This window comes from Asparagus officinalis, chromosome 2 (assembly GCF_001876935.1).
Source record: "Asparagus officinalis chromosome 2, Aspof.V1, whole genome shotgun sequence".
In the NCBI taxonomy this organism is placed as follows: domain Eukaryota; kingdom Viridiplantae; phylum Streptophyta; class Magnoliopsida; order Asparagales; family Asparagaceae; genus Asparagus; species Asparagus officinalis.
Window position 1 is genome coordinate 4,347,676 of NC_033795.1, and position 21,288 is coordinate 4,368,963.

At 32.5% G+C, this 21,288-nt stretch overlaps 1 protein-coding gene across 1 annotated transcript; it reads right to left on the minus strand.

Annotated features, from left to right (window-relative positions):
• Positions 2,281 to 16,614, minus strand: LOC109829993 (probable phytol kinase 2, chloroplastic). The gene is made up of 6 exons (XM_020397116.1): positions 16,266 to 16,614; positions 12,664 to 12,731; positions 12,454 to 12,585; positions 12,219 to 12,334; positions 11,997 to 12,111; positions 2,281 to 2,639 (listed from the first exon to the last, which is right to left on the minus strand). The coding sequence occupies exons 1-6, from the start codon at positions 16,545 to 16,547 to the stop codon at positions 2,462 to 2,464; spliced, it is 891 nt and encodes a 296-aa protein (XP_020252705.1). The 5' UTR covers positions 16,548 to 16,614; the 3' UTR covers positions 2,281 to 2,461.

The following is a 21,288-nucleotide window of genomic DNA, read 5'->3' on the forward strand; positions in this document are numbered from 1 at the left end:
ACCACCAACCACATATTGGGGCACACTCCCCTCTCTCAGCTACAGTGCACGGGACCTACATGAATTTTTTTTTAAAATTTCATGTGGACCCATACACTGTAGCTGAGAGAGGGGTATGCCCCAAGTTGTGGTTTGTGGTTTATCTGTAGTGCCACCCTTGCTTAAACTCTCTTGACGTTGTCCTTCTTTTTGCTGTTTACATAAGATACTTTGGTGGGCACATGTCACATAAGTGAGTACTATATTCACGTTCGCGCCATCAAAAAAGAAGAAAAAAAAGGTACCATGTTCACGTTAGGTGTTTTGTTTGTTATGAAACATGATCCTATCAATAAGGAGGGGCTGGGAATGATGTGACCCGGGAACCATAGTAAAGGGGTATTTTCATAGAAACCAGTGGTTGTATGAAAACCATCTTCGAACTTTAATTTATGTAAACGATGTCTTTAAAGGGGATTGCGTTTGCAATCAACCATATTGAGCTATTTTCTGATAAAATATTAACTTAAATTCTCAAATAGCCTTAGAGATGTCATGTGCTTGGTAGGTGAGTTTTTAAGGATATTTGGGAATTTTAGTTAGAATTTAATCAAAACATATGTCAAGGTAGATGATTGCAACCGGAACCGCCTTTAAAGATGTTTTCTACACAAATTGAACTTTAAATGTGGTTTTCGTATAATCAACCTAATTTAAAGGTGGTTTATGTGAAAATTCATCCTTTTCTCTAGCTGTAAATTGTAGACTTATAGTGAGGCTAAATTACCAAATTGGTATTTTAACTTGACCTTATATTTCAATAGGACACTTATTTCTGCTCCAGCATCAATAAGGTATTTTAACTTGTTCCATGATGATAATAAAATCTATTTTTTCGCCGACAACGAGATTTCCAACAAAAAATATCTTTTTAATTTTGAAAATTTTATTCCATCCCCCTAATCCATCAAAATTTATTAAAACATTCCTTCTCCTTCAACCTCTCCCAATTCAAATTTCTTCCACCCTTTTACCCAGTAAAATCGCCCTTTACTCTTTCTCTCTCTCTTTTGTCAATGGAGCTTCCTCTTTCTCCTTCATACTCTGCTAACTCAAACCTAATCCTTAATCCAAATTGATCAACTTGGATGAATGTCGCTAGATTGAACTAAATTTTAGATTGGAATTGGGAGAGATTGAAGGACAAAGAGGATGCTCAAAAGGAAGATCAAATTTGGTAAAGGAGTTGAACAATTTTGAAATTAATGGGGAAAATTGAAGGAGGAAGAGGGTGTAATTTAATAATATTGATAAGTTATGGGGAGGAAAGGTTTTCCAAAATAAAAAAGGCCCTTATTGTAATCGGGACATGAGTTAAAATATCGTATTGACACCAAAGCAGAAATAAATACCCTATTAAAAAATAGGGTCAAAGTTAAAATTCCACTCTAGTAATTTAGCCCTTATAATAATGAATGTCGAAACACGTGATAAAATGATAAATAATAAAGTAACAGAGAAAATGATAAATACTGGTAAGATGATAGATAATATCATCCTATCATTGCTCTACATAAACTACAAACGGGGTGCGCAACTATCTGATGTATCGAACAAATGAGCCATGTTAATTTGTATAGTTGCATATAAAACATAAATTCTTCATAATTGAGAGTGCCGTATATTTATATAATTTTATTTTTTCTATATAGATAATGACATTATATCATTGTGCTATATTTGTTGGATTTGAGATGCAAGCTTGGGAGGGTAAATTAGGGTGTTTCCGTTTTGTGCTAAAAACACAGAACATGCAGCTGAAAAGATAAAATAAAAGCGATCAACGATAACCAATACAAATAACAACCAACCAGGAACACACATGATTTTATAGTGGTTTGAATAACAATCCTACGTTCACTCTTCTTTCTAGCTAAAAGGCTTTCTCACTATGCAAACAGTTCTCCTGAATCACAAACCCGATTCATTAGGTTTACAAGACCGCACCATGTAATCTATTCAAAATCAGTCGTCTAACTTAACTCTCCACAATGAGTAACACTGAGTCTTAGCTAGTCCTAATCCTCGATTAAAATTGGCTTGAATACATCGTAAAAACAAGTTCAAACCAAATGTAATTCGCAAATGATAGTTTGTTATTACTCAAACTAGAAATATTGTACGGACTACGTCCTAACAATATTTACCTAGAAGAACAAAACCACCACCAAAAACAAGTCAAACCAAAATCAGTTTTGCACAAACCCATGATCTATCAGCTATCTGTAACAAGTTCGAGCATCAAACCATAGGCAATTTGGCATTCCAAGAAGTAATTTGATTACGAAACATATCATCTATAATGCACATAAAACAAGGGTCTCCAAGAAACATGATAATGTGACACTAACAGAACACAATCTACTCTAAACAATTTCTCCTGATAAGATACAACATCGCGTTACAATATAAGATAACAGCACTAGAAAATAAAGGCACCAACTAAAAGAGATGTCAATGGTACAGTCAAATTGTCATCCAGTTCTGAACTTATGGGCAATGATTCAACAAACGCTGCAGCAATTGACACTAAAAGGAAGCGTATGCTCATTCCCCAGCTCTCCTCAATGTATCCAAATGTCGAGAAGTAATGCATGTACCTGAAGGAAAATGACATATGATCATATAAGAAGGGGGGCAACTACATGTTTATTGTAGTAGATTATATATAGGGTAACTTTAAATAAATAACCTGAACTATAAATCATAGAAAATATTGCGCCCCCTCAGCCCCTTAACAACTAATATGCGAATTCCAAATTTTGCGATTTTCACGGGCTATATAAATCACAATCTTTGTTCATTTTTGTATGTTTCTACCCACTAGCAACTAATTACGCATACTTTAAAATTCGCAATTTTCATAGGTTATAACTCATAAATTTTGTCCATTTTGAAAATTTTGACCCCATGGAAATTACGTGCATACTTTACAATTCGCGCTTTTCATGAAATATAAATCATGATTTTTCTCCAAATGACAATTAAATACGCTTACTTTCAAATTCGTGAATTTCATGTACCAATAATGTCTTCCCCTTTTTGTTTGTTTTGATTTAATATGGCAATTAAGTACGGATACTTCAAAATTTGCGATTTTCATTAGCTATAACCCACCATCTTTTTTCTTCCCGATCCAATAACCAGTCAATGCATAAACACAAAATTCATGACTTTCATTGGTTATAATCCATATTTTTTGTCCATTATTTTCCCCGTCTCAACCCAGTGCAATTAATTACACATACTTTAGAATTCGCGATAAACACGCACTATAACCTACGAGTTGTCTGGTTTGTGGTTTCTAGCCAATAGCGTTAATTATTCGTATTTTAAAATTGGCAATTTTCTTAACCTATACAACTCATGATTTTTTTTCTGTCTGTTTTGATACAATGGCAATTAAGTATATGTCCCGCAAAATTCGTTATTTTCATGGGTTATAACTCACCATTTTTCCTCTTTAGACCCAATTGCAATTAATACGCTCACTTTAAAACTTACAATTTTCGTGGGCTATAGCTCACGATCTTTGCTCATTTTTGTTCTTTTTGACCCCACAACAATAATTATAGATATGCATATTTAAAATTTTGTGATTTTTATGACTATAACTCATAATTTTTGTCCATTGTGTACGTACTCTGCGCATATTTTGAATTCACAACTTTCCTATTCTAATCCATAATTTGTGTCCATTTTCATTCGTTTCAATTCAATAGCAATTAAGTACATATACTTAAAAAATTCGCGATTATCATGAGCTACAACCCTCGACTTTTTCCATTTCAATCCAATGACAATAAAATATGAATACTTCAAACTTCATAATTTTCATGGGCTATAACTGTGATTTTTGTTCATTTTATATGTTTTGACCTAATGGCAACTAATTACACATACTAGAAAATTCGCGATTTTCATTGGCTACAAGTCTAGCCATTTTGTTCATTTCTACCCCCATGGCAATTAAGCGCGTATTCTTCAAATTCGTGATTTCCATGGGGCTATAAGTCATGATTTTTGTTTGTTCTTTCTCTCGACCTAATAACTAAATACATTTACTTTAATATTCATGATTTTCATGACTATAACTCGTAATTTTTATCTATTTTTGTTTGTTTTGACCAAAAAAGCAATTATGTGGACGAACCTCAATGCCCAAATTTTATGAGTTATAACCTACAGTTTTTATCCACTTATGTTCATTTCGGCCCAATGGTACGAGTAGCTAAAATTTTGTGATTTCATTGGCTAATCCATAGTTTTCCGTTGTTGCCCGTTTTGACCCAGCAGTGGTAATTAGTTACATGGTCTTTTAACTCAATTTTTTTTGTCCATTTATCTATGCTTTGACAAGATAGCTATTAATTACGTGTACTTAAAAAATCACGATTTTCATAGACTAACCCGCGGTTTTTCGTTGTCATCTGTTTCGACCCAATGACAATTAATTATGCAAACATCAAAATTCACAATTTTCATGGGATAATATAACCCACATTTTTTTGTTTAAGCACAATGGCAATATAGTATACTTCACAATTCTTTTGTCTGTTTATTTTGTTTCGACCACGTAGCAATCGAGTACACATACTTCAAGATTTGTGATTTTTATGAGGTATAAACCATGATTTTTGTCCATTACTTTGTTTCGAACCAATGACAATTAAGAACGCTTACTTAAAGTTTCACATTTTTTGTAGGCTACAACCTATAATTTTTATCAATTTTTGTTTTTATTTTTTTTGTTAATGAAAACTTTTATTCATTTACCAAATTGGAAGTTTAGTTACATCATATCAAACCAGCACAAAAACTGGAACTCAACTCACAAGAGAACACATTTACAATCCCTCAATTCTCTCTCTTATATGAAGTAGAAATTTTTCATTCAAAACTTTTGAGCAGATAGAGATTTTTATTGCTCGAAAAATTACCTCAGGTTGTCGAGTTTTACTCTGGAAAATCCTTAGATTCCTCTCTTGCCATATCAGATACACCGAAACTGCAAGAGTCATCCTCTTTAATTTTTCAGTAAACCGCTTCCCTTTCAGCCTGTAACTGTACCAACTTATAATACAATCCCAATTACATGATCTCCAATTAAACTTTAGCCAATCCATCACCATATTCCAAACATTAGCTGAGAACTAACATTCAAAGAATAAATGGCAACAGGATCCCTGATGGCTTGAGCACAGAACACACTGATTCGTATTGAGAATTCTCAGGCGATATAATCTATCTTGTGTTAATAATCTTGATTGAGCAGCTAACCATAAAATAAAAGAGTGTTTGGGATAATGAATATCATCCCAAATTGTGCTCGCCCAATCAGCTTGAGGTGCAGGGTATATCAGGAACCTGTAAACAAAGGAAATATGCATTTTATCTCCAATACAACATTTACCAAAGATTTCCTGCAGTCTACTGACATTTAATCAACTTATCTCTAGTTTTTATAATCTGCTTCCACATCCAAGAATCATTCGATCTTATTTGAACCTGCCAAATGTCAGCTCTTTGTAAATAATTACCATGTATCCATTTTATCCATAGGATGTCCTTCTAGAGATGGATCATCCACAAAAGTTTAAGTGCTGCTGAATGGTTCCATGTACTTGCAAAGAAAACACCCAAACCTCCATGCTTTTTTTCTTGACAAATTGAAAACCAAGAGACTAAGGGAATTTTATGATTCCAGAGAAATTCAGAGCACATTCTGTCAATTTTCAAAAGAACTATACTCGGCAAGATATAATTGTTAGTCCAATAGATATAAACACCCAAGATGGCTAATTTTATCAGTTGTAATCTTCCAGCGTATGAGAGGGTCTTCTTCCTTTGCCAATTTTGAAATTGCTCAGCTATCTTACTGATTAGGGGGAACAATCCATCCAAGATAATCTCTTTGTTATTAGAGGCATACCTAAGTATCTCACTGGAAAAACCCCTTCAGAAAAATTCAGATAAGAGCATATCTGAAACTTGAGGTTCTCATCAATACCACTCATATAAACTGAGCACTTACTGGGGTTAATATCCAATCCAGATACCTGGCCGAATTCTTGGAGGCAGTTGTGTAGTTTAATGATGGAGTTCATATCAACTTTCCCAAACAAAAGCAAATCATCAGCAAAAATCAAGTGAGTAATTTTCAATCTTGAGCACTTTGGATGGAATTTGAATAAGTCATCATTCCTGAGTGAGTTAAGCTTCCTTGACATATATTCCATACATAGCACAAAAAGATAGGGAGAGAGAGGATTACCTTGTCTTAAACCCCTAGCACCTTGAATATATCCATGGAGAGAGCCATTGAGTGACAATGAGAATTTGGGTGTAGTAATACATTCTATAATCCACATAACCATAGTATTTGGAAATCCAAGACCCAACAACACGGCTTTAATGAAATCCCAGTTAATGGTATCAAAAGCTTTTCTTAAATCAATGTTGAGAGTTGCTCTTAGTGAAGAATATCTCCTCCATAGTGTTTGATAAGCTCATGAGCTAGTAAGATATTGTTTGAAATATTTCTCCCATTAAGAAAAGCACTTTTGAGCTTCACTAATAAGAAAACCCATTCCTTTTTGAATTCTGGTAGTAATTATCTTAGTAATGATTTTATGAACACAATTACAGCAAGAAATTGGTGGAAATCATCAGAAAGAGTTTTAGGATTAATAACATTAGGCACCAGGGTGATCGAAGTAGTGTTAAAAGTACCCAAAAGTTTTTCAGGGCAAAAGAACTCTTCCACTGCAAGATAGAGATCTTCATCAATTATATTCCAAGCTGCTTTGAAGAAGGAGGCATTAAATCCATCAGGGCTAGGAGCTCTGTCATCAGACATCGAAAAGATTGCTTGTTTTATCTCTTCTTTAGAAACAAGAAGGCTCAGTTCATTACTTCGAATAGAAGAGAGGACTAGGCAATTTGCAATCACTTCAGGATTAGGGCTTAGAACAGGAGTTGACGTGCCAAGAAGCTTTTGATAGTATTCAATGAATTCTGTAATGATGTTGGGCATATCAGTAATTCTTTCTCTATTTTCAAAATAAAGAGATAATACTCTATTTTGGTGCCTTTTGCTTTCATAATGGAATGAAAAAATTGTGTGCACTTGTCACCATGGATCCCCCATTTGATATTGGCTTTTTATCTACAGAATGATGTTTCACAGTTGAGAAGCCTTACATATTTGCTGAGACATTCTTTCTCTTTTGAAATCAATATAGAGTTGAATAAATCAGAGTTCAATTGCTTTTGAATCTCAGCAAGTTCATCCTTAGTCAACACTTGTTCACTAATGTTCATGAAATGTTTTTTATTCAACTCCTTCAAAACAGGCTTGAGATTTTTGAGTTTAGTATGAAATTTGAACATTTTGTAACCCACAACATCCTGATCCCAGATTGACTTTACTGTTGAGAGGAAATTTGGGTGACTAATACACATTTTAAAAAACTTAAAAGGCCTTTTACCCACAAAATCATCATCTTCAATGGTTATTAGAGCTGGGGAATGATCTGAGCAGGATAGTACTAAGAATTCCACTTGACTTGAAGTATATTGATGCACCCAATCTTCATTGATTAGAACTCTGTCAAGCCTACACCAGATTCTTGTATCTTTATCATGCTTATTACACCAAGTAAAGAAACATCCTATAGTTTTGAGATGCACAAGTTGTCATGAGGAAATAAAATCCTAAAAATTTTCAGTCTCTGAAGCAGATACTAAAGCCCCACCGATCTTCTCTCCATTATTGATGATTGAATTGAAATCCCCTCTAATAATCCATGGGCAGGAAACAGATAGCTTGAAAGCCAAAATATCATGCCAGAGAGATTTCCTTCCAAGTATATCATTAAGAGCATATACCACAGTGATTATACCTGATAATTTATTGTCCTTGGACTCTATAGCACGTCATATATTGATTTGAGGAATTAATAAGCTGCACTGAGATAATCTCACTATTCCAGAGAATCCAAATCCTAGCATTATTAGCTTGATGACAATTTGAAATCCAACTCCAATCTTTTACCACTTTTTTGCAATTGATTGCATTTTATCTCCAACAACTTTAGTTTCTAAAAGAGCTATAAAAGGAAGCTTGTATTGATAAATGAATTGTTTCACCATCATATGTTTAGAGGATTTATTAAATCCTCTAACATTTCAAATATCTAGATGCATTAAAAAATATGTCCACCCTTATCAATACTAGAGGGGTCAAAATCATGCACCTGATGATCCAAAGGGGAGAAGTGTGATACCTGAAAATATAGTTCTTCAACATTGGATTTTGCTTTTGTATTTACTCTTCTTGCATAATTCACTCTGTTGACACTAGTAAAACAAGTAGCGTTCACAATTGGGGAAGAAAATTGTTGAACAAGAGCTAGTCCAACATCTCTACAACTGATGTTAACTGTTTGTGCATGTTTATCAGGGGTGTGCATTTCACTTTCAGTTTGCCTTATGTTTACATATCCTTCAACATCCTGAGCTTGTTCTCCAGGCATATCCTTTCCATATTCTCCAGGCAACTCCTCAGTACCTTGTTGTGCACGTGCACCAGAAACTTGAGTAGTTAAAGGTACCTTATTAACAGGAACCCATTTTTTCCTCTCAGCCTTCCTTTTACATTGTTCAGTCATATGACCAATAACAATACAAGAACTACACCACCTTAGCTTGAGCTCATATAATACTTTTTGAGTATAGCATTTCCCATCAGGATCTTGTATAATGAGTTGATCAGGTAAAGGTGATTTTAATGGGAGATTTATCTCTAGAAGAACTCTAGCATAGGAAAGCCTTTGTCTTGTTGCTGTGAGTTTATCAGTGGTGATTAGCTTCCCTATGAGACTAGAAATCTTACTTATCCCAGTAGTAGACCACAAGTTCAACCTCAAATTGGGGAATTGAACCCACATAGGGTAGCTATAGTCTTGTATCTTCTCCATGTCTGTATCTATCTTCCATAGCATTAGAGCCAAAGGTCTTGAGCCAAAAAACCATGGCCCAGCTTCCAGAATATCACTCTTATGTTTTTCAGATTGAAAATCAAAGAGGAACACACCGGGCTTAATTAAGTGCACTTCAGTAATAGATATTTTCCCCCACATCTTATTAACATAAGTTTCCATTGATTTATATTTGACATTTAGCTCAATAACATGGTCAATAAGGGCATACTTCCAGTAAGATTCACCTTCTCTCCATTCATCCACAGAGAATGTGACAGAATTAGCTTGGGAGGGTGGAACAAAATTTAGTTTTAATCCATTCCCTTGCTTCCTATTATCAGCAAATAAGCTCGTAAAGGATTTCAAATTTCCAGAATCAATATTATCTAAGCTCTCATCATTCCCCTTAGGAATGTGGCCTGAATCAACATTTCGATCTACTTCTAGATTTGTATTATTTGCTTCAACATTAATATGAACATTCTGTTCAATTTAAGAGTCTAGATCTTCAAAATTTTCTTCATCCAAAGTTGCATCCCCAACAAAAAAACCAGATTCAATATCCTCCTCAACATCATCTGCCCAAATGATAGTTAGATGGATTACCTAGTTGTCGAGAGATTAGGAGTCCAGATCTCAACAGAGGAGGCTGAGGGTCTGATAATGGATTAGATTTAGCCAATACCTCCTCCATTGGCATCTTCTTCCTAGCACCCTTTGGTCCGGTACTCTTCATCACTGTCGTTGAGCTCGAAGAAGCAAAATCATCTGAAGCTACTGTTTCATTGGATTGAGAAGGAAAAACAAAGATTGAATCACGAAGCTCACTATTAAGGACTCTCTTACCCCCACTCTTCTTCTTCCCCATTCAAAACTAGGTGGAGGTGCACGTTAGCAGGGAGAAAATCGGCCGCTAAAATGCACCAACAGACCACCCCTTAAGAAGTTTTCTTTTTAAGTTCATTATATCATCAATTTTTGCTTGTTCCAACCCAAAGACAATTAAGCATACAATCTCAAAATTTACAGTTCTCATCAGCTATAACCCATTATTTTTGTCCATATTTGTTCATTAGGACATAATGGCAATGTAAATGCTTATAATTTTGCGACTTTCATTGGCTAACCCACGAATTTTATCTATTTTCACTAGTAGCAATTAATATGCGTAATTCAAAATTCGCATTTCCAATAGGCTATAACCCATAATTTTTGTTCACTTTTTTGCATTTCGACTCGATGATAATTAATTATGCGTACTTTAAAATTCGCGATTTTTATACGTTATAACTAATGATTCTTGCCCATTTTCGTTGGTTCAATCCAATGGCAATTACGTACTCAAACCTCAATTTCAGGATTCATGGGTTATAAGCTATGATTTCTTTCAACCAAATGGTAACTAAACATGCTTACTCCAATATTGGCGTTTTATATGCTAAAACGCGTGATTTTTATCCATTTTTTATTCCTTCCAACCTCATAATAGTTAAGTGTGCATACTTCAAAGTTTGTTATTTTCATGCGCTATAACTCACTTTTTTGTTTTTTTTTCTCAGTTTGACCTAATGACAATTAATAATGAATAATTGGTAATTTTCATGGTCTATAACTTACAATTTTCTCAATTTTTGTTCATTATGACTAAAGAGTATAACGCATGAGTTTGTCCATTTTCATCTGTTTCGACCCAATGACAATCAAGTATGCGAACCTTAAAATTTGGTATTTTCATGGGCTATATAAGTCATGCATTTTTCTGTTTTAAGCTCAGGGTAGTTAAGTACACTTATTTGAAAATTTGTTACTTGCACGGGTTGCAACTCATGATCTGTCTATTTTTTTCCCTCTTGACCCATAACAATTAAATGTGTGCTTTAAATTTTACTATTTTTGAGGTTATAACTCAAAAAATTTGTTCGTTGAGTCTTTTACCCAATGGCAATTAATTATATGTACTTTAAAATTTGTAATTTCTCATGGAATATAATTTATGATTTTTGTCCATTTATATCGTTCGACCCAATAACAAATAATTACACATACTTCAGTACTCGCAATTTTAATTGGCTATAACCCATAGTTTTTGTTTATTTTCGTGTGTTTTGGCCTAATAACAGTTAAGTAAGCAAGCTTGGAAATTCACAGCTTTCACAGGCTATATCACACAATTTCTTTTCATTTCAACCCAATGGCAATTAAGTATGCTAACTTCAAAATTTTTTATAAGTTATATAACTCACGATTTTTGTCCAGCTTGTTCATTTTAAATCTATGACAATTAAATACGCATATTTCAAAAAATTCATAAGCTATATCACTCACATTTTTTATCCACTTTGTTCGTTTTAAATCTATGACAAGTCCGCATACTCCATAATTTGTGATTTTATGCAGTATAAACCCTGATTTTTGGCCATTTCCTTATTTCAACCAAAGGGTAATGAAGTCCGTTTACTTCCAAATTCGCGATCATGGGCTATAATCCATAATTTTTATTAATTTTTGTTGTTTTGACCCTAAGAAAATTAAGTAATCATACTTCAAAATTCGTGATCTTCATAAGCTATGACCCACCATCTTTGTTCATTTTGTCCATTCGGACTTAATGGCAATCTAGTTGCTCACATAAAATTTCACAATTTTCATTTGTTAACCCACTAGTTTTGAGAAAAACCCCGTAACTCGTCTTGCGTAAATAACATGTATGACTAATGATCTCTAAGTTGTAAGTGCTCCATGTGTGACAACTTTTGCACAATTTTACCCGTCTACTAAAATAACTTCTATATTACCTTTTATTGGTAAGGAAATGTAAAAAATTAAATAAATAATAGTTCTTGTTAGTGAGAATTTATAATAGTTAGGAGGTTTATATAATTCTGAAAGTTCAACAAGGTTTTGTGTGAAACGCCACAAAGTTTAGGGTGGTTTTGTAAAATTTAGACTTTTATAACAAAAGTTGAAGCTTACAAAATCGATGCTATGAAACCTGCAGTTGCCATAGCGACGCTACCCTCTATAGATTTGTCAATGTTGTAGGGAAGCATATTTTTCCCTAGTCTCCTTCCTACTATATCAGCAAGACCTGGCAGCAAATAAATGTCAGGGATGTTATCTGCTCAGAAGTTACTGTAACTCAAATTAATAATAATATTTCCGGAAAATGGTATTCAATAATAAAAAGATGGGTACCATCTCCAGCACATAAATTACAGATTGCAGCAATTCCTATGGGGGATGTTCGCCAAAAAACTGATGTTGCCAAAGTTATAGTGCAAGCGTAGTACAATGGTCCCTTCAAAAGTTCCCTGGGGTATCCATACATAAGTCAATACATCCGAGTAAACTGATAGTGTTAGTGAAAATAAAGTACATACAAATGACAAAATGACTATGAGGCTAGATGCAAAAGCTTTAAAGTTGATACCTATAGTCACCATATCTACTTATTGACTTGACCATAGCTTCATTTCTCAATATTCCGAGTCCCATCAAGAGCATCCTAATTATATTTACACCAGGAGCTACTGCTGCAAGAAATGGTGCCTGACTTCCTGCACTGCAATCAGCAGGGAGAGATAAATTTAGACATTCAATAAAATGAATACATGAAAAGTTTTTGAGGCATTTGGTTTACCTGAATAGAGGCCAAAATAGCATGAATGCCAATCCGATGCTGATATGTACAAGCTTCCTATTCAATTTCTAAAACAAGGAAATATCTTCTGTCAGATCGAGATAGATATATGTCAATCAAGAAGCAATTCCACCAAGATATACAAGCTTGAAATGGAAGTTTTAAGTCAATCAAAATGTTTAGCATCAATTTTTTATTATTTTTTATGCAAAGGAGAAAGGTTGAATGCTTCTATCTGCAATGGAACAAAGATATATGGCTAAACTGACACTGAATTTTTCATTCTTTGCAAGACAAATCACAGGCATTATTTTCAGATTATTTTCCCCCATAGTTAACTGCCTTGCTTGAAAAATGCAAACATTTTATCTGAAAAATCAAATTGGTTGTGATAAATTGACCCATAAAAACAAAGGCTACTGCATAGCATGTAATCTCAACACAAATGCAAGCTCATCAATTAGAACTACTTCGTAATCTTAACCTTTACGGGGGCTTCATGTTATCTTGCTTTAATGTGTACGACTCCATTAGTTATTTGTGCTTTCTCTACCATTTTCGCAATAACACAAAGTCAGACGCCCACATTTTAGTGGATACTCCCAGGATACATGTCAAACATCTCTTCGACATGCATCTAATTTCAATATAGGATACTTGGTGAACAATCTTAGGCAGAACAATTTTAGGCACATGCTATACAATTCTTTATTAACACTACATATTTGAGATATTTGTTTACTTTCATTTATACATCAAGACTATATTTTAGTGAGAAAGGCCATCAAAATAGTAACAAAAATATATTTAGATGATAGCTAACTATTATATAAATACACGAAAAGTTAAATTATATTCCTTCATAAAGTTATGAAAATGTACGGTAGGTAACATTTTAGCATATATATAATTAATATATGATTTATATTGCATAGACATGCTTTTGGGTGGAGTAGGATACATATGTATGTGTGTACATATGAATAATCTTTATAATCCTTGTATTGAATGTTATGTCATTGCATTTATGTATCCCTGCTTTTTTAAGGGATTGTTTTGTCCTGTTTGTGTTTGTTGCAACTGTACTTATCATCCTTACTTCTTATCTTACAAACTTCTTGCACGTTATTTTTCTTATGGGAACTAGAGGAGGTAGCAGTTCATTAAATACTCTCTCTACAGGTAGATATACAATGTTACATTGATACACCAATTAAACACATGCAAACACACATACAAAAAACATATACAATTGAAATCTAGAAGAAATAAGATAAAAAAGGTAGCATTCATTTTAACCATTTAAATCTCAAATAATAAAACAATACATGACATCCAAATTCCATCCACTTCCGATATTAAATCTTGAATGACACAAATGATTACGCCTCTCTAACGAACAAAAATATTAATAAAAGTAACAACTGTAATATAATAACAATCTTCTTACTGAGAAATTCCAGCTCATACGAGTGTTTAACAAGCAAAGCTTAAAGACAAGTAGATTGGTGTTTACCTACTTTCAGGCCTATTCATTTATCTAGCAGTTAGACACTAATCAGCCGGACAATTAACTCTGTTGATGAAATTGAAAAACCTTTACCAATATTTTTTCCCCAACCAAACCTTGAGCTTTCCAACTGACCAACCTATTAATAATCCTACATTCCTACTTCAGTTCGATCTAGTTCCAGTCCAGTAACCAAATACTGCAACAAAATGAAGAATAGAAGAACTGAAAGAAATGAACAAATTTATCTAGCACGAACTGATGTGAAAGAGAGAAAGATTCATTTTTTTAATATGGTGAAGAGAAGAAAATAATGAAATATATCACCATAGAACTGTGTATGTATCAGTTGGATTTTTCTACTTACTCTCGACTCTGGTTTACACAGAAGTAGTATGACCACTACCAACTAGCATATCTAATATGGCTTTCAAGAAACAAGCTGCTACCTAATAACTAGTTGGACCATTTTCAATCTGTCAGGACGTAAGTAGTAATAACTAAGCAAATAAGGACATGTTTGGCTAATACTTATTTTGAGAAACTTTATAAGTCACTTATTATTTATTTTTACTTATTTTTTTAGAGGGAAAAGTAATCTTTTAACATGAATAAGTAAATCTACTTGTAAGTGCCAAAAATAAGTTGGAAGATCCCAACTTATTTTTTTTCCCCTACTTATAAGTTAAAAATAAGTAAATAAGCAAGCATTACCAAACATGATATTGGATCCTTAAGTAAACTAAAACCTTACTTATAAGTTAATATAAGTAGGTTGCCGAACATGCTCTAAATATATTACATAAAATGCAGAGCCCATCAAGCAGAAAATTCTCTCCCCAAACCCAACTCACGATGCAATGTGGTGAAGCTATATTTTATACCTCCTTATTTCTGATTTTAATCAAATCAATCCATTTCAAAAATGTTCTTTATACTGTTAAAACTTTTTAGTACAACTAACCATTTACCTATGGCAGATTTCCCTTGTGTTAAGCTTTTGTCATTTGTTAGACATAGTTGGATTTGTCTTGATTCAAGACTGAATTAATTATCAACCATAGAAAAACTCCTTTCTTTTCTAACCCTTTCGAATCAGACGTTCCTTATCTTTGAAACTTCTCATGTATTCAGTATTCACATCTCTATGTCTGAGATCTGAAATGTCCTACAGGTCTTTGGTTCAAATATCGACATTGATAATGTAGATATGTCCATTATCCCAATTTCTTCCATCTTTTGATACACATTGTTAGAAACAACCTATGTGCTGTTAAAGTTTTATCCATCTAGTTCCCACACATCTTTACAACAAGTAGGCTTTACACTTCTTCCTATAATGTGAAACTCACCCCTAAAAACTAGCTGTTAGAGCAAGATAACTCAAATCTCTAATGAACCCAAATTGATTCTCCATTTAAGATGGGACTAAATGAATCCTAAAGTACCATGCTTTCAAAATCCTGGCACCCATGCGGGCATGCTTTGCACTAGTCTAATTCATGTCAAACAAAGCAGACCCAGCATCACCCTTTAGTTTTGCATTAGACTAGTCGTGAGTGAACATCACAATGCCAACGTCACCATCCCTGCAGCTCCTTTGCAACCGGGAAAATGTTAACTAGAACACGAGAGTTAACGTAGTTGAACTACTATTGTGCTACAAGACACAAAATTGCGCGGGCTATAAAAAATCATAACTTTTCAGTGCAATTTTCACGAAAATTAACTCTACATTTTTGTATCTTGTAATACCAGAATAGTATAACTTTTGCAGTCTAGTTATCGCTAGTCTTGCAACTGAAAGATGAGATTGGCTCAATACCCTTTGCAATTAGGAGATCTCATCCCTAAAAGCTATATGTAATCTCTAAAAAAATCACATTCAAGAAGGACAACTGCTATTATACGAACCTAACAAGCCTCATCACAGTCTCATGCTCCATTACTTCAAACAATTCAACTTCAATGCAACTAGGTTAGAACCTAACAAACTCCAACACAAACAAATTAACAAAAAATCCTAAAAATCAGTTCTTTGCACCAAAAATATCAAGCAAAATTCTCCCAATTACAAAATCAAGTAGCTAACCTGCTCAAAAACTCGTCTTTTGGCCAATTCCTCCCAAAATCTCAGCAGCCCTAACGCCACTCCAGCTGTAACGACGGCGGCGCATGCATCACGAACCAGTGGGCTCTCCGGTAACATCAACGCCATGACGGACGCCCGACGGCGGCGAGATCTAACGGAGGAGTGACGGAGCTGGAGGCTGAGGGGATGACCGTAGAATCTAACCCTAACGGCAGATTTAACGGGGCTAGCGGAAAGAGGCAAGATAAGGAGAGGAGAGTGGGAGAAGACTTCAGAAGACATGTGATGATTAATAAAGAACTGGATTTTGAGATGGAAAAAGAGGATGAACCCCCCACGCACCCAAACGAGCAAAAAAAAACACAACACACCCCTCCCCCTTTTTTTTACTTTTTGGTCCTGTTTGCTTCGTTTCCCCATAATCCAAAACTCACTTTTCTTTACTTTTTCACTTTGCCCCATTTTTTTTAACTCACTTTCTTTCACTTTCTCCACTTTCCCCTAAGGGGCTGTTTGTTTGCCTAAAAAAAGAAGAAAATTAAGGAATAAGAAACCTATTTCCTTAAATAATTGTTTTATGGTTGTTTGGTTGGCTAAAAAAAGAAGGAAATCAAATAATAGAAGATGAGATGAGATGAGTTGTCACAATATTATTGGATGATGTGAGTGATTTTTTAAGAAAAGTTGTTGGATGGTTGTTTGATTGGCTAAAAAAGAAGGAAATCAAAGAATAAGAAACATATTTCTTATAATAGGTCCTATTCTTGTGTTTGGTTCAATCTTAAAAATAGGAGATGAGATGAGATGAGATGAGATGAGTTGTCATTATATTATTGGATTGGAGGAGATGAAAAGGAGATAAGATGAGATGAGTTGTCACAATATTATTGGATGATGTGAGTTATTTTTAAAGATGAGATGAGATGGAGATGAGATGAGTTGGATGATGTGACTCATAAAAGTTGTTTGGTTTATTTTATTGGATGATATGAGATGAGTTGTTGGATGAAAATAATATTTTATTAGATGATGTTGATGAGTTGTATGATGAAAATAATATTTTATTGGATGTTGTGGGTTAGTTTTAGGGATGGAAATGGTGGAAATTGTACTTTTTTGATTTCCATGACTCAATTTCCTTTTTTTTGGTTTTTAGGAAACCAACCAAACAGCCCCTAATAATATTGTGACAACTCATCTCATCACATCTCATTTCTTACTTTTAAAAATAAACTAAACACAAGAAATGAGTCACATCAATCAACTCATCTAACTCATCTCACCCAACTTTTCTTTATTTTCTATTATTTTTAAAAATTACTCACATCATCCAATAATATGATGACAACTCATCACATCATACTCCCTTTAAAAGCATGAGTTCGGAAAAATCTTTCTATGGTCAGTATTACCCTTAGTTTTTTGAATATTATATTGTTATCCTAATCTATTCTAATTTTAATCATATCTTATCTAATTCCACGTGAACTATCTATAGGTCAACAATTTAAAAAAAAATATTTTGAATATTTCACTTAAATCTTAATCTATCCAAATACTAATTATATCCTATATTAACTCCATATGAACCACCTATAACTCAAAAATATAGAAAAAATAAGATTAAGAAAATATACATAGATAACATATTATAATACATGAAGTATTATAAAAAAAACCCAAAAGTTTTAAAATTTGTATATAATAGCTTTAAAAGTTTAAAATTATACAAAACACCTTAACTTTTTAAAACTTAAAAACAAACATGATATCTAAAAATTTAAAACTTATAATTAATACCCTCAACATTTTAAAAATTATAGAAACAACCTCAAAAGTTTAAAGGCTAAATTAAATTTATATACCCTATGTGTTTCGCTCTTAAAGCAGTTATATACCCTAAGTTACAAAATATAGCAAAAAAAATTTATATACCCTATGTGTTTCGCTCTTAAAGCAGTTATATACCCTAAGTTACAAAATATAGCAAAAATATACCCTAAGTTGGCAAAAATTTGCAAGTTGGTACCTTCTGTTAACCAGCTGTGAGAATATTCTTTGGAATATTCCCACGTGCTGGACCTATGACCAACTTGAATACTTCTTACTCTCATTTATTGTATTATTTACTGTATTACCTACCCCACCCCCACCCCCCGGCGCAAAGTAGATTATTTTTATCATCATCTTCTTTTTTTTCATGGCCTCCAACTTCTTCTTCCTCATTAATATGGGTAACAGTAGAAAATACGAGCTTTCACTATGTTGGGGGGGTTAAATCTTAAGGAGGGGCATTATTGTCCTTTCATGTATTTTTTAATACCGTTAGCTAAATTTAAACAGTTACCAACTCAGGGTATTTTTTTGCTATGTTTTGTAACTTAGGGTATATAACTACTATAAGAGCAAAACAATAGGGTATTATAAGTGCCATAGCCTTGTTTAAATTACAAAAAACATTCTAAAATGCAGAGATTTTAAAACTTAGAAACAACATAGATGGATTCTAGGGATTACCATTGGGCACATAGAAATTTAAAATTAGTAAAAAAAATAACCTTAAAGGTACAAAAATTACAAAAACTCTCTCAAAAGTAAAAAATTATTAAAAAATTCTGAAATTTTAGAACTTATAACCGGTACATATAAAATTTAGAAAGTATCAGTAGATTGCTACAAATTTAAAAATTTTAAAAAACAACCCAAAATTTAAGTAATTATAAAAATACCTTCAAATTTTTAGAGTTACGAGAAATATTCTAACATTTAAAAACTTATCACCAATACATGAAACACATGAAAATTATAAGCGCCCAACTTAAAATTTAAAATTTTCATAAAATACTATCAAATTTTAAAAATTACAAAACACACACTCAAAAGTTTAAATCACAAAAGGCTGAAATTTGGTAAAGAAAAGAGGAAATGTTTGATATTATTACATTAAGATATAATAGGTTAGCATTAATTGATTATAATGTATAAACATTTATCTCTAATGTTGATAATATTTATTTATAAAGTAAAAAAATACAAGGAGTTATGTATGGAAAAACTATCAGAAAGTTCAGAGATATCCTTTAAAAGAACTAAGTTATTTTCATTTCAAATGGAGAAGTAAAGGAAATAAACTCAAAATTCAGAATAATTCATGAATCACTTGAATTGACATTAATAAAAAGCATATCGAGCAAAAAAGCACTAACCGAGTTCTTCTTAAAGAACATATTGAACAATTATGTCCTAATTAAAAAAACATTATTCATGAAAAGTACAAGAAAAATTAGTAAGTACTTATAAATTTTCATAATTTATTCTAAAAATACTGAAAGAATCATAAACTTAATATAAAATTTTATATAAATAATCTTGTAATAGAAACTAAAGTGAAGTCAATGATCAACTACATTGTAAGCTATAATAAACTAGATAAGATGAGAAAATTCACTATAATGGACAAAAAATATGCACATGATACTTAGTTACCATAGTGTAAATAAAAAAAAAATTAAAATTGGTATTTTTCTTTTCTCTATATAGTGGCACGACTCTGCAAGTATCCTTATTTGGGGATATGACTACCAGATCAATTTTTAAGAACACGATCAAAGATAAGCATGTAATAGTACTGTCAGATTTCAAGATATTTAAATATGAAGGTTACATATTTTACAACTAAAATTCTTATTAAAGGCCACTAAATATAAAATTCATCTTATACTTGTCTCAAATTTGTATGGAAGATATACATGTCATCATAAATTGTGTTAATAATATATCAACTTATTGAAAAAATAAGAGATAGATAAGCAAACCAAGCAGACATCCATATAACACGATAAAGAAAAAATATTACACTTTAAAGCTAAAATGCAGGGCTCATTCAGAACAAGCTGCTAAAACAAAAGCATCTCCATCAAGGCTCTTTATAAATACAACACAATTTTAAATTATTTGATATTTTAAAAATAGCTTAATTTTTTGAGTAAAATCATGTATCTTTAGAAGTGATTTTCATGAACTCTTTTAATTTTTTATATGGTTATGTGGATACTTTTATCATATAAAAGTGTAATAGAGTTAGCATTAATCTTTATTTTATGATTTTTTTTCTAAAGTCTATCAGTGATTAGCAACAAAATTTATATTCTTAGCATTAATCTTTATTTTATGATTTTTTTTCTAAAGTCTATCAGTGATTAGCAACAAAATTTATATTCTTTTTAGTTGTATTCTAGCCCACTTTTAATTAATCATCTTATCTTATTGACTTTAATTATTCATCCTTCTTTTATAACATTATCTTTTCAAGTGTTTTTTTACTTTTACAACATTATACCTTCTTAAGTCAAGCTTGGTTTCATGCCGATCTAAATAACGTGAAAATTCAAATTAGCTTTAGATTATAGTTATTTTTTGTCAATTCAATTATTACATAAAAATTTTAAATTTGGTGTAGCCCATTCAAACAAACATTAAAAAAATAATCACAATAGTAAAGTTTGAAAACATAAGTGAGAAAAACAATCAAAGTGGAACTGAAAAATAAATTTTCGTAAAGAAATAAGTCAAAAATACTTATTCATAATATTTAATCACGTGCATTGCACGTGCATAAATCCTAGTCTTATTAAAATTTCCTTCCATCCCTTTCCTCCAAAAAACAAGGAAATTGATTTTCCTAAGTATGGGTCACATCATCCAATAATATAATGACAGCTTATTTTCTCTCATTTATTTTTTAGTTTTAAGAATGAACCAAACACAAGAAAGAACAAAAAAATAAAGAAAGTGGAGGAAAACATCAAAAATTACTCATCTCATCCAATAATATGGTGACAACTCATTTTCTCCCTCACTTTCTTTCCGAATTTTGCCGAACCAAACATCAAAAAGTAGAGAAAAACATCAAAATTCATTTTTCCCCTCACTTTCTGCAATTTTTTGCGAAACAAACATTCCCTTTAAAAAAAACACCCCCTCCTTTTTTTCCTCTTTTTTTTTTGAAAGAGCTGCAAGTATG

Excerpts from the sequence above, each read along its gene's own strand:
- LOC109829993 (XM_020397116.1), bottom strand. The coding sequence starts at position 16,547 with ATGTCTTCTGAAGTCTTCTCCCACTCTCCTCTCCTTATCTTGCCTCTT. Across the intron at positions 12,586-12,663 it reads CTATTTTGGCCTCTATTCAG|TGCAGGAAGTCAGGCACCAT; the intron begins GTAAACCAAATG and ends TGCTGATTGCAG. Across the intron at positions 12,335-12,453 it reads AGTAGATATGGTGACTATAG|GGAACTTTTGAAGGGACCAT; the intron begins GTATCAACTTTA and ends TGGATACCCCAG.